The sequence below is a fragment of the Schistocerca serialis genome, chromosome 5, assembly GCF_023864345.2.
Source record: "Schistocerca serialis cubense isolate TAMUIC-IGC-003099 chromosome 5, iqSchSeri2.2, whole genome shotgun sequence".
Lineage (NCBI taxonomy): Eukaryota > Metazoa > Arthropoda > Insecta > Orthoptera > Acrididae > Schistocerca > Schistocerca serialis.
The window spans coordinates 60,573,379-60,588,333 of record NC_064642.1 but is presented as its reverse complement, the minus strand read 5'-3'; the positions used below and the strand labels follow the sequence as shown (position 1 = coordinate 60,588,333).

The 14,955-nt window shown below is 39.0% G+C and overlaps 1 protein-coding gene across 3 annotated transcripts in view; it reads right to left on the bottom strand.

The window, feature by feature from the left end:
• The window catches only part of LOC126481174 (cactin), a 165,355-nt gene that overhangs the window by 86,962 nt on the left and 63,438 nt on the right, over positions 1–14,955 (bottom strand). For all 3 annotated transcript variants that reach the window (XM_050104744.1, XM_050104745.1, XM_050104746.1), the window contains exon 5: positions 5,878–6,011. In XM_050104744.1, the coding sequence (XP_049960701.1) occupies positions 5,878–6,011 (134 nt within the window). The remainder of the gene's footprint in view (positions 1–5,877; positions 6,012–14,955) is intronic.

Sequence of the window (14,955 nt, the reverse complement as noted above, 5' to 3'; positions counted from 1 at the left end):
GTGGGGACAGGAAAGGATGAAAAGGCTTATGCTCCAAATGGACCCAGCCAAGGGCTGCAAACTATATAAGTAGGAGGAGGAGGAGGAGGAGGAGGAAATGATGATGATGATGATGATGATGATGATGATACTGGATGGCCTAACCACAAATATTGAGAGCTGCTGTGCATTCTGTATTACCATACTAGGGAATCACACACTGTTCTAGTGTTCTGTATGACACCAGTGGGCAGACACCATACACTGTGTCACCCCAGACTGGTTTTGCAGTATGTCATTTATTTGTACCAATGACAATGAGAGGTCCCCAGAGGTGGGCTCAATTTTTTCAAACCATTTATACGATGATGTAGGTTAGGGTTCTGTGTACCACACGTTAGGATACATTGTGTAAAAAAAATAGCTTAATTTGGCATAATGAAAGAATTGGTGCACATTTTTTATCGATTTTATACATCTTTCTCGGATAATTCTAAATAAATCGGAGTTCTTCCCCAATTTTACTTTTTTCTCAATTTCAGTGCCATCTGTCAATGGTTTAAAAAAATGTTTCAGACAAAACTTAATTAATTTTTCATGGAGAATCCGAATCTGCAATAAAAAATGGGTGTTTCCATTAAAGATTTAAAAGTTTCCCCCCCGCCCCACCCAAGGGGGCAGGGGCTGGGGGGGGGGGGGGGGTCACATGTAGTATCATTTGATGTCCCCCTTTGAGCTTACGAACTTGTCTTACCCACTGTTTTTACCCAATGTAGTGTTTTCGAGATAATCTCATCCGAAACTTCAGATGGACTATATAAGTCAAAATCAGCTACAACTACTAGAACCATCTGCCAGTGTGTGTTTGTGCATTGCTTGAAGTGTTGCGTGGCAAAGCAAAATATCAGTTAACAATGCAGGAAAAGACAAGATCGGTACTCACTGTAAAGAAGAAACATCAACTGCGTACAGGCACGATTTAGAAGACACTCACATGTAGCTTTCCGCCACAGCCCTATTTGTGTGTCTCTCTCTCTCTCTCTCTCTCTCTCCCTCTCCCTCTCTCTCTCTCTCTCTCTCTACTCTTTACTGAGGAAAGTACTTTTTACTTTACTGATGAAGGCTGTGGCTGAAAGCTATATGTTAGTGTCTTTTAATCATGCCTGTCTGCAACTTGACTTGTCTTCTTTATAGTAAGTAGCAATGTGTCTTTTCCTACCTGGAGTTTCGTTTGTTTGAAGAATATCTATTACGCTTGTTTTGCAAGTGTTCTGTTTCAGCTCAAATTGTATTTCTTTATGTTAAATATTTCTGAAACTACAAATACTACATTTTCTGGCTGTTTTACATCACTTGGGAAAAAAAACTTTTATCTATGTCTCACTATATAATATTTTAACTTTTATTCACATTATATTTATTTATGTCATGTTGTTTACCCTTGAGATGTAAATATTTTTGATTTTGCTTCTGTACCTACACATGTGGCAACATACAGTAAAACTTTCTTCTCTTTGATGTGAGGTATTGGATAAGGCAGTCAATAATCTTGTGTTTTGCTTTTCCAGTCTATGTTATGTGGCTAGGGGATAATAAAGTGAATTAATATTAATCTGTACTATTCTTATTTCAAAGACAAATTTTCCATTTTTTTTAAAATTGAGAAACTTTAATATTTGAACAGTGTTCATATTAGGCACAGGGTCAGATTTATTTAGTGAAAGAGCATGTTCTCTCTGTACAGCTCCCATCCTTGAGTTCCTTTGGCTGCAAATCTAATTAACTAAAATATGTATAAGGAGCGTTAGAAGTTGAACACCCTGTGGCAGAACACACTACTGAGTGCAACATGCTTGACTTCAATGGGAGCTTCACAACCTGTGCCATCTGGATCCTCTACCCAGGTTTTCTGAACTACATAAATGGGACTTATCCTTGCAACACATCTTTTACTCCCTTAATCCTCCTGGCTTCAATCTTTGTTAACCCACTGTACTACACCCCCTACAAATTCACACGCCAATGTAATCTACATGGTCCAGACCTCACCAGCTCCAGAACCGTTGTGCCACATGCCTGGCCCATGCACCTAATACACCTCTCTCCTGCATTGCTAGCCTGCACACCTGCCCCCTCCCCCCCCCCCCCCCTGAACCGCTGGTTACCTGTCCCCAAACCCTTTTTCAAACAGCATTCTTGCACTGTGCATCCAGCTGGAACAGGTGTGCGTGTGTGTATGTTTTAGAGAGAGAAAGTTTTATTCATGTGACACAATGAGTTTTAAAGAAAATCTCTCTGAGTATTAGGCTGCAGTACGTCTGAAAACAATGGATCTGCTAACCAGGGCTTCCCATTCCTGTAAAATCATATCTGCAATTTATAATACATGATATACAGCAGCGTATATAACAAGAGGAGGAGACAGGTAGCTTTGCAGAGCATATAGGAGGGAATGTTTTTAACTAATATCAATCATTAAATCTATTTTTTTCCAAAACTTCATGAATGTATTATTATGTTGTCAGATGAAGCTCACCATGCAATGTTAGCTACGTACAGTAAATAGAGGCACAAGACCAATAACAAATTAATCAACAAAGCTCCATAGTTGACTTCTGCTTCCTCTAACATTTAATAATGGTCCTTCTCTTTTTGATTTCTTATGTATCATTATGTGTCATTCTAAAAATATTATGAAAAGAACAGTTCCTATCACCATATAGTGGAGATGCTGAGCCGCAGATAGGCACAACAAAAAGACTGTCACAAAATGAGCTTTCGGTCATCCAGGCCGTTGTCAAAAATAGACAAAACACCCACACACCTACACCCACACACCCACCCACACACACACACACACACACACACACACACAGCAGTCTCTGGCAGCTGAAGTCTTTATTTTGTGATAGTCTTTTTGTTGTGCCTATCTGCAACTCAGCATCTCTGCTATTTGGTGAGTAGCAACCATCCTTTTCATACTATTGTTACTTTCCATCCTGGATTTTCCATTGTTTTTGTGTCATTCTGTCATATTCATTTCCAATGAGTGCTTTTGCACTATTTCTAGTTGGAGATTTCTCTGTGTTTAAGCCTTATAAAGCTATTTTTTTATTGTTTTATTCACATATTTCTTAGCATAAAAACCAATGTGACTTAAGGGGACACAGTCGCGAGGGAACTCCCATAAGGAATCAATGCTAAAACGAGCAAACGTCAGGTACACTTTCTGAAGTAACTAACGGAGATAAAGACCTGAAACTTTTACAGTGTACAGCTGAAACATCATTCTCAAATCACATAAAAATGGTTAATGTGTTTTATATATTTCATGAGTAATCATTTTTTTGTTCTGTAAGACAAAAAATTAGAACTTTTCTAAACTCCTTGGAGCTTGTAAATCTGTTCTTTTTATCACTACTGGTCTATTTTTTTATCTAATTAATCATCGTTGTATTAACATGAGATACTGTAAGTCTGATGTCTGTAGCAGTCATAGTTTTTGAGAAAAGTGTACCAGAAGGTCAAAAAATGTAGTTTTGAGAAAAATGGTATTAAAGTTTTCCATGCAAGAAAGTAATGTACATTTGATCTTCTGGCTATCCTGGCCTCCTTGGCAGCATTTCCTGCAGAAATATCAGCATAACGGATACGGTCCATGTCAATCTTTTTCAGCCCCCGTTCAGTATTGATACCATCCTTTGTTCCCAAGAGTCTTAATACATCAGTCTTCTTTGACACACCAGCATTGAAGCACATCACTGCATTATGAACGCCAAATTTTAGTGTTTCTTTTCTGACGAAAACAGTTTTTGGTAGCCTTGTCCAAATGACAGAATTCAAACTTTCATTTGGGTTTTGAGTTTTTCCATGGAGACACTTTTCCAAGAGCTCTTGTTGGCTAAGGTCTCTAAAAATGGGTTTCACAGTTAGCAGGATTTTTTCTGGAATTGAATGTTTGTGCTTATAGTTGGAAGATGTAGCTGGGTTGTTGAATTTGCACCAGCTGTCAGGTCCCCGTGGGCAAAGATTATGTTTTGGTTCCTCATCTGTTGAAATTTTATGAAAGAATATAGCCCAGATGGCTCTCCTCATTGCTTCTACATTGTTGCAGTTATTTCTAATGGCCATACTATAATAAGTCTGGATCCTGTCTATTTCAGCCTTTGTCAGGCCCCCTTTACCACCTAACTTTTTTTCCTTACATATCTTTAGAAGTCGTGAACCCATTCTTTTCTGTACATGTCCTATACATTCCAGTTTATTAATTTTGACTCTAGGCCCTTAAGGTTTATCTTCTACCACTTTATGATAAGCCTTACTGTCCCCGTCCCCAAGATAGTCTGTATAGAGGATACCTCCCGACTGCACAGACCTTTTGAAAATGTTAGCAACACCAGCCACTTCCACGCCTCCACTAGAACCATCATGGTCCTTTTTGCACACATGTTGTATAGTGGGACTTTTGCTACAGATGTCACAGAACTAAGTAATAATTTCAATATCCAGAACCTTCCCAGTATCAAAAGAAGTTGCTGACACAATACCATTTAGGGATGTATGCCCACGTTTCTGCCAACTGTCATCAAAACCAGCAGAAATTTGCCTTGGGTCAGACTTCGTATCATTCAACTGAACTGCTTCTATGGCTGCTTTCAACACTGTAGATTCACTTACCTCAGTTACAACTGCACCAATAGTCTTGTTGTAAACATAAAATTTTCTTGGAGGTGGAGGAATGTTCATCAGTGCACAAAGAACAGCACCTGCACTTCGCCCTTTTCCAATAGATCTAAGTGCATACACTAATCTTATATTGTTTTCATACAATCTGCTTCTTGTTACGTGGGATGACATTGTATTAGCAGTACAGCTACATTCCAAACATATCAAAACTAAATTACAAACAATTCCCTTGGTTTTCACCACATCTTCATGCAAAGTAATGTTTCCACCACAGTTTTTACAATTTGTGTGTTTTTCGATAAGTTCACGTAATAACCTCATGGAGATCAGAATGTTTGTGTCAGTAACAACAGAAACACTGTTCACACCACATATTGCATTGTCACGCATTTGAGAGGCATTTGGAAAACCGGCAGCACCTAGAAGCTTCTTGCTTGAAGCACTGACACTCGCACTGACTTCACTTTCAATATTATTTTCTGCCCTCTGTTCAAAACTAGCAGTTTCGTGGTTTATTTTTACATATTTATTTCCACGAAACTTAGGCTTATATCCAAACTTCTTTATTCTACCCATTGTGTTATAACGTTTCACAAAATCATTACATTTGTATCACCAAAACGTAAACAACTAGGATGAAGAAACTGACAAACGATAGTCGACAATGCAGACAGGCAGGCAAACATCAGAATAACAATTCTCTCTTGCAACCCAAATAAAGAGTATTTATATCCGTGGAACATAAATGATTGTTGTACTATAGTCAATGCTGACTACTGCACAAGATACAGCAAAAATGGACATGGCGCTAGTTACCAAGCTTCACGAACACATTAATAACTATGAATCTAATAATCAGATTTGTATGAAACAAACGGCATTTTGTAGCCAAATAATTGGAGCATAGATTAAGACAAAAAAAAAATCGATTTTTTTGAGCCTGTTCGCGACTGTCCCCCCTTAATCTCATCCTACATATATTCTCAAATGAACCTCTCCACTCTATTTCTTTCTGGTCAATGATTGTTATTGTTATCCTTTATGGTCCAATAATGATATCCACAAAACAATTCTTATTTTAAGTGTTCATTAAATTAAATTAAAATTAAATTAAATTATAAATCAAAAAGATATACAACAGTTTACAATATTCTAAAATTTTACTTTGGAGATTATTTTCAGAATGCTAAAAATACCTTGAAGAACACCGACCTTTATATCTTCAATGAGATCTTCAAGATCCTTTATGGTCAGGCCATTTAAATACGTGTATGGTTCATGCATTTCAACGGCATCCACTTCCTCTTCAGCACTGATATATTTTGCCAAAAGGTCAATAGGCTTTGCTACAAAGCGAGAGAAATCATGTAATATTATTTCTATTTTCTGCATATTACAACACAAATGTGTAAGGAAAACGTGTATACATAAAAATATTTTGCCAAAAGATAGTAAGGAAAACGCGTATACATAAAAATATTTTGCCAAAAGGTAAATAGGCTTTGCTACAAAGAGAGAGAAATAATGGAATATCATTTCTATTTTCTGCATATCACAACACCAATGAATAAGGAAAACGTGTATACATAAAAATGTACTAAATATATCTAAAAACAAAGATGCTGTAACTTATCAAACGAAAGCTTTGGTTTGTTGATAGAGACACTAACAAACACAAACCCACACACAAAATTCAAGCTTTCGCAATCCACGGCTGCTTCATCAGGAAAGAGGGAAGGAGAGGGAAAGATGAAAGGATGTGGGTTTTAAGGGAGAGGGTAAGGAGTCATTCCAATCCCAGGAGCGGAAAGACTTGCCTTAGGGGGAAAAAGGGACAGGTATACACTCGCACAGACACACATATCCATCCGCACATATACAGACACAAGCAGACATATGTAAAGGCAAAGAGTTTGGGCAGAGATGTCAGTCGAGGCGGAAGTACAGAGGCAAAGATGTTGAATGACAGGTGAGGTATGAGCGGTGGCAAATTGAAATTAGCGGAGGTTGAGGACTGGTGGGTAACGAGAAGAGAGGATATATTGAAGGGCAAGTTCCCATCTCCGGAGTTCTGATAGGTTGGTGTTAGTGGGAAGTATCCAGATAACCCAGACGGTGTAACACTGGCTGTGCACTAAGGCATGTTTAGCCACAGGGTGATCCTCATTACCAACAAACACTGTCTGCCTGTGTCCGTTAATGCGAATGGACAGTTTGTTCCTGGTCATTCCCACATAGAAAGCTTCACAGTGTAGGCAGGTCTGTTGGTAAATCACATGGATGCTTTCACACGTGGCTCTGCCTTTGATTGTGTACACCTTCCGGGTTACAGGACTGGAGTAGGTGGTGATGGGAGGGTGCATGGGACAGGTTTTACACCGGGGGCGGTTACAAGGGTAGGAGCCAGAGGGTAGGGAAGGTGGTTTGGGGATTTCATAGGGATGAACCAAGAGGTTACGAAGGTTAGCTGGATGGCGGAAAGACACTCTTGGTGGAGTGGGGAGTATTTCATGAAGGATGGATCTCATTTCAGGGCAGGATTTGAGGAAGTCGTATCCCTGCTGGAGAGCCACATTCAGACTCTGATCCAGTCCCGGAAAGTATCCTGTCACAAGTGGGGCACTTTTGGGGTTCTTCTGTGGGAGGTTCTGGGTTTGACGGGATGAGGAAGTGGCTCTGGTTATTTGCTTCTTTACCAGGTCGGGAGGGTAGTTGCGGGATGCGAAAGCTGTTTTCAGGTTGTTGGTGTAATGGTTCAGGGATTACGGACTGGAGCAGATTTGTTTGCCACGAAGACCTAGGCTGTAGGGAAGGGACCGTTTGATGTGGAATGGGTGGCAGCTGTCATAATGGAGGTACTGTTGCTTGTTAGTGGGTTTGATGTGGACAGATGTGTGAAGCTGGCCATTGGACAGATGGAGGCCCTATACAGTTGAGGCAGAGACCATGAAGAAATCAGGGAACTATATTCACCCCTTTATGAACTAGTTTGAGGTGCTGTCTCCCACTGATTCTGAAACAGAACCAGTGCAAAGTACTTCATCTGTTGCGAAGTCTGTCAGGTTCCACGTCAAGGGAAAAAGTGAGAAAAAAGGTAGTAGTCCATTACTTGTCATCAGCTTGGGTGTAAAACAAATAATGGAAGCCCTAAGTAAAATGGCAGCAAGGGATGAGAAGGGTCATCCTGTGCACTCAGTATGTTTGCTTGGAGCCCTCTTTTAATATACTGAAGAGGTCTCCAACAAGAATATAAAGTACTGTTGGTCTCATGCAGCTATTTAGTCTCAATGTCCACTATCTCTTTGATGCTCTTTTGCTTTTCAGAGCTCACACTGATATTTTGTGAAATGTAAATTCTCCTCGTTTTTTTAGGTTGATGTGGAGGCCGGCGAGATCTTAATAAACAGAGTGACGGACTACTAAACCTCGTTTAGACTGAAATCTCTGGTCCTGTTTATTGGGTTTTCTGTTAAATTTTTTTTAACAGACTTATTAATTACGCTGTCCCAGAAACTCGAAAGAACACCCAGAAGCACACTATTAATCAGACGTGCTCAAAAATCTTGAGAGATCACTATTTCAGCTGAGCTCACAATATGCAACATTGTTCCCAGAACTAATTGTGGTCCCCTTGCTGTGAGTTGAGTAGAAGGCTTGATGCAGAATCTTTGAAGATTCTGTGACAGGCTAGTCTACAACTTTCTAGTCCTCTAGAGTGCTTTCAAAGCAGTCATGTCATTTTGTAGTGAGCTGATATAGCTGTGAGCTCTCTTACAGCCCTCAACCCACTATAGACATGAAGCCCACATGGTATAATTAGTGGAACTAAGTAGCAGATCCACAGCTTCAGGAAAATACAAGATGACTGTCAACATTGAATAAGTTAACTTTTATTATGAACACCATCAGGGCGACAGGCCAATTGAGAAGTGAGAACTTACAGGGTGACAATTACTGAACTATATGAAAAAAGAAACGGAAATTAGTTACAAACTATAGCATGCACACACTTTATTCGACTTGTAAACATCACTACAGATATTCGGATTTAAGTTATGACATGTCCGATATGCCTGCCATCATCGGCAATGATGTGGCACAGAAAAACAGCAAAATTCTGCACGATACGCTGAAGTGTCGGAACATTGATACTGTCAATGACCTCCTGAATGGCTGTCTTCAGCTTAGCAATGGTTTTGGGGTTATTACTGTACACCTTGTCTTTAATATAGCCACACAAAAAGAAGTAGTCGCATGTGTTCAGATCCGGGGAATATGGCAGCCAATCGAGGCCCATGCCAGTGGTCTCTGGGTACCTCAGCACCACAATGAGGTCCTCAAAGTGCTCCTCCAGGACGTCAAACACTCTCCTGCTGATGGGGTCGAGCTTCATCTTGAATGAATCACATCTTGTCAAAATCAGGGTCACATTGGATAATGGGGATGAAATCATCTTCCAAGATCTCCATGTACCGTGTCATCAAGGAACATCGCACCGATTATTCTGTGACTGGACATTGCACACCACACCACACCACTCAGTCAATTATTGAGGGTGAAGAGACTTCTCAATCACGAAATGCAGATTCTCAGTCCCCCAAATATGCCAATTTTGTTTATTGATGAACCCATCCAAATAAAAGTGGGCTTTGTCGCTAAACCAAACCATGAATGCACATATTAATTCCCATCCCGCCCCATGGCTAACTGTACAGTTTGAACATCCTAACACGAACCCTTCAGAAGTTATGATGATTTTATTTCATATAGTTCAATAATTGTCACCCCGTATTTACTCCCCTTAACAAGGGAATCCCACATTGTATCACTTCATCTGGTGCCCTAAGTGAAGGACACAGATGGAAGTCACTAAAATATAAGTGTGTTCACAGAAAATAATAAGAGATTTTACGAAATAGCAGGAAAATACATGACATTGCCTACAGCCACTGAGATAAACAATGAAGAAGATACAGACAAACACACACTGTAGTGCTGTCTAATATAAGTGTCATATTCAAGAAAATGTTCTTTAGTGACTTAACGAAAACTGTGCAAGTGTGAATTATCAAAACATTCAAAACAAAGAAAATCAGCTGGCCATAGCAACCCTATCAACAACCATAATTATTTACAAACTTCAGCAATTTCTCAGCACATAAATCAGAAGAAACCTAACGGGAACAAAACTGAGGATTTTGGATTGCTGTTTTGAAGCCTAGGAGTGCAGTCACTACTTCTGACTTGTTCAAATGGCTCTGAGCACTATGGGAGTTAACTTCTGAGATCATCAGTCCCCTAGAACTTAGAACTACTTAAACCTAACTAACCTAAGAACATCACACGCATCCATGCCTGAGGCAGTATTCGAACTTGCGACCGTAGCGGTCGCGCGGCTCCAGACTGTAGCGCCTAGAACCGCTCAGCCACTCTGGCCAGCTTCTGACTTGTAACTGCTTGTCAAAATACTTTATACTGAGATTGTGTGATGGTGTAAATACCTTCATTTGTGTAGGGAAGTGCTATTGAACAAAGTAACTGTTAATTATACTGTATGTCAAATACTGCTCAAAGTATGAGTACTAGTATTTTAGCAAAAGTATTAGGGAAATTACGACAATTACACAACTCAGATAGACTGTCTAACTATATGACAAAATTTTAAGGTTGAACGACAGGTACACTGTTTTTGTCGTCCTGATTTTAGAACAAAAACAAGTGTACTTGTTACTCAACCTCAAATATGGAACTGTAACTGAGCAGTAATGGAAGAATCCATAAAAAGATATGATAACACTTAAAAGTGACAGCAAAACTCTACGAGAAAAATTAGATAAATTGTCTCAAAATAGTTAAAAATCACACGTCTGAAAGTATGACAACACTTAAAACTAAAGTAGATAAATTAGACGGGATCTACAGTAGCATCACTACACTTCAGTCTAAAGGGGAAAAGATGAAACAATTTAGATAAAATAGTTATAGAAGTAGACGAACTTTATAATATAGAAAACCTCATTTTAGATTTACCTCAGAAGTTACATTCTGGGCTAGAGGAATCCTCAACTGGTCAATTTGAAAGCACAAGCATCCAAATCTGAGATACTTATGACTGTACAGAGACATTCGAACATAATAGAGAATCTGCTGAAGTAAACAGTGAAACTAATACTGTAACTAGCTTGGAACCAGATATTACATGAGCAGAACATACAACAGAAAATTGAACTTACAATAGCTATGCCTAATGCTTTGACAAATACTGTAGTACTTCAAATAGAATTTGAAGATCATAGTGAGTATGCCAAAGTATACGATGATCGTAAACTTAAGTTTAAAAAATATTTCTGTTGTAGAGAGCACACAACTGAAGAAGGGAATTCTGGTTTCACCACATGTATAGGAAGTAGACTTACTAAGAGCCATATCTGCAGGAAATCTAAATTTAAGCTTTTGGTAATAAGTGGGGAAATGCAAATAAATATTTAAAGGAAGCTTTAAGCTATAGAGAGTTCTCATGGAAAGATTTCAGCTTTGAATGCAGTGTAACTCAAGGAAGTAGAACTATGAGTGGAGATACTCAAATAAATATCAGTTTTAACTTTTCGGTACTAAGCATATGACTTTGAACAAATATATGACTCCATTAATAGGCTATAAATACATGTTATGAACATTACCACATTATTTACTGTTTGTTGGAAGAGTGAAATATACAAGTAGTGGATGCAGTATGGAGATGGGAAGCATATACTTATAAAATGTAACATTTTACAGAGTGCACATAGACTCATCACAGATGGAGTGTTAGTCGAAATGATTTCAGTTAATTTTTTGAATTGGTCATTGAGATTTGAACATTTTCATTGTTGTAATTACTTACCTGAGGTGAATTTTGCCTTAATTTTTTTCTTTTTTGTTTATTGTTTTGTAAATGAAAAGAATTCAATTGGAACAGTTTACACAGTAAAATAAAGTAAGTAATGCTACTATGGTTTATTTATTTGCATCTATGCTTGCAGAAACTTTAGTGTTAAATGTAATCACTGGCTAAGCAACAGAACATATGCTTACCGCTGAGCAAAACTTTTCGTAGTCGCAAAAGCATTATTGTGGATTGTATCGGGTAGTCAATGTGGTAGATCTACTTATTAGATAAATACAATAACTGTTGACAATGGGTATTAGTGTTAACCCTCTGTCTAGAAGGTTGATTGGAAGGATGTTAACAACAAGGTGGGGTGGAATTCCATCTGGGTAGTATGTACCATGGAGCAGGAGACCCTCCAATACTTTAAGCATGATGGGCTAGAAGGATACACTGGCTGGGGATACGGCCTGAGCTAAATCATGCATGCACATTAAACAAATAGGGTAGGCAGGTGGTTTTCCACCCCACTTTGTGGACAGAGTTTTAAATAAGGTACTTTTTACATGGAAATAAAGCATTGCTGCACAATACGCAGGGCACTTACTAAATTTTAGTGACATGTAAGGTACAGTAAGTGATATAATATAGATACGATACAAGATTTTAAACCATCAAGAGACTCTGCTACCTTTGCAGATTAGGCGGAGTGACAACCCAGGCTCTGAGTCCTATTTCATATTTAGCTTTACATGGAGGAATTTCTTACTCTTCAACTATTCTTCTGTCAATAATTTTCACCCCTCTCTTACTGTCACATCTTACATAATAAAATTAACAGGGAAAGCATATTATTTGGAAAAAAGAGAGTATACATTAATAAGTAACAATTATATGGTCTATTTCAGTGCATGAAAAAGTAATGTTGCATGTCTTGTACAAGACATTAGCTTTCTATGATGGAATTTCTTGCTCTTCAACTATTCTATTGTCAATAATTTACATCCCTCTCTTACTGTCCTATCTTACATAATAAAAGTAACATGGAAACTCTATTATTTGGAACATAAAGAGTCTACATTAATAAATAATGATTATAAGCTCTATTTCAATGAATGAAAAAGTAATGTTGCATTTTTTGTATTAGGGATTTACTACCTTTTTCTTTCCTTTTATTAATAAAGGTTGGGTTTTGTATTTCTTTTACAGGGGAGGATTGGTCATCTAAAGAACTAAATATGTACCGTAACCGGTTAAGTACAGAGGTACTTATAACACAATCGATACGTATCACAGTGGTGAAATACTGTGAGCAAACATTAACTTACAGACTGAAGATTTGAAGACTGATTAATACCGACAAATGACGTGTGGTTACCCAATTTCTACTGGCTATCAATAGGAGTTTCTTAGGGTCAATCTTGGGGGGCCAGTACGAGTGAAACCATGGCAAGTCCGTTCTGTAGGGCATGTTGTCCTCTGGTGAAATACTCATCAGGAAGGTAACATTGGGGTGAGGGGTGGTACAGAATTCTATCTTTGGGGAAGTACATTCTTTATTTCTTCAATCCTAAAATATGAATACCTATATTTTTCTTTTCATTCTTTTCCAACAGGAGTACAGGTTCAATCTTCCATCTTTTCACATTCATATGTTTCTATTACAGAAGCCCTGTCTTACCACACTGCAGTAAATAGAACCAGTTTTTCACAGGTAAACCTGAGAGATTATTCAGCGTAACACAGATTACACATATTGACATAGAGAATGATTTTTTTTTGTTTATGCACAAATGCAGTTGAATGTAATAGTAAAGACACATTTGTTAGTAACATTAACCAAGGGGGAGGAGAAGCAAGGAGAGCAATAGTACAAACAGTGGAAAACTGATGTTCCAACAGGTAGTTAGGGATGCAAATACAGGATGCATTAAATATTTGGCCAATACAACAATAGATAGCATTAGCATTATCTGAAAGAGTGTGCTTAGCACTTGTCTTTATTAATGAGGTGTGAAATCACTCTAAAAAAATCACATCAACTGTGGAAAAAATGTGTACGAAACATTTAAAAAGACATAAGAAAAAGGTGATGATTAATAATTTTATACATATTTTCGAAATTTTCCCGAATTGCTCCACCCTTTAACATGTTTTGGCGGCAACACAACCACATAACCTTTGTGCACATCGTTGTCTACCAACCCAAGTTCACCACAGGATCAACATAGCCCAGCTATAACCAACATCTTCTCGCCTTTTTTCACACCAGGTCTCCAGTTGCTTTCTAGTTCACCTTATCTCTCGCCATATATTTTTATTTTCATTTTCATTTCAGCCTCACGTTACACTTTCCACCTTCTAATACCATGTCACCCTCACAACATCCCCACAACGACCCCATTAAGTTTTATTTACATTCCCTCCGCAAACATACCTTCGCCCTAGCCAGATTACACTCGCATATTTTATTTTCTCAGGCTTGTCTGACATTTGGCATTACCCCCAAAGGCCTCACACTTAAAGTTCCCATCTCTGGCTGTAATCCTTCTTTCCATCAGTCCCTATACCAGTTCCAAACTGAACAATCCATTACCCTCACCCACCTAATCCTTCACCTACAAATCAACTCAGCCAATGAACACACCCATCAACTACTATCCTTATTAAAAGTCCTCAATCTTCCCTCTCCCACATCCACACCGGCTGTTCAGAGCATCCTCCTACAGGCCAATCGCAAATTAGAACAGCATGCCACCCTCCACCTCAAAAAACTATCCAATCTCCTGGTTTCCCACCTCCGGAAAGGCAACTCACTCACCCTTCACAACCTTTCCAGCAAACCTCAACCTCCTCTCATTGCACACAGACCCAGTCTCTCCCATCTACTCAATCTCCCACTTCTAGCTCCACTCCCCCCAAAACCTCAAAATTCCAATCAACACAATCTGGAACCACAACACCCTAATTCAGTAGTTAACCTTTCCTCCAAACCTCTCTCCCAATCCAAAACCTCTATCCTATCCAAAGGCCTCACCTTCAGGCCCACTCCCAGATTCAACCAAACAGCCCTTGTCAAAGATTTACTGTCCTACACCCATACTCTCTGCTGGAAATATCACTTTGCCACGAAGAAAAATGATCCTAATCCTACTCCTAATGGTCCAACTCCCCAAGACACTACCCAAATTGAACCCTGGCTGGAACAGTTCCGTCCTCCGTCACAGCGGGACCCACCTCCTCTTCCTCAAAATCACCCTCTCCAAACTTTCCAGGAATTTCTGACTTCCAGCCTTGCCTCTCAATCCTTCTTAAAAAACCTTAATCCTACTCCCAACATCACCACTGCTGAAGCCCAGGCTATCCGTGATCTGAAGGCTGACCGATCCACCGTCATTCTTCCAGCGGACAAGGGTTCCACA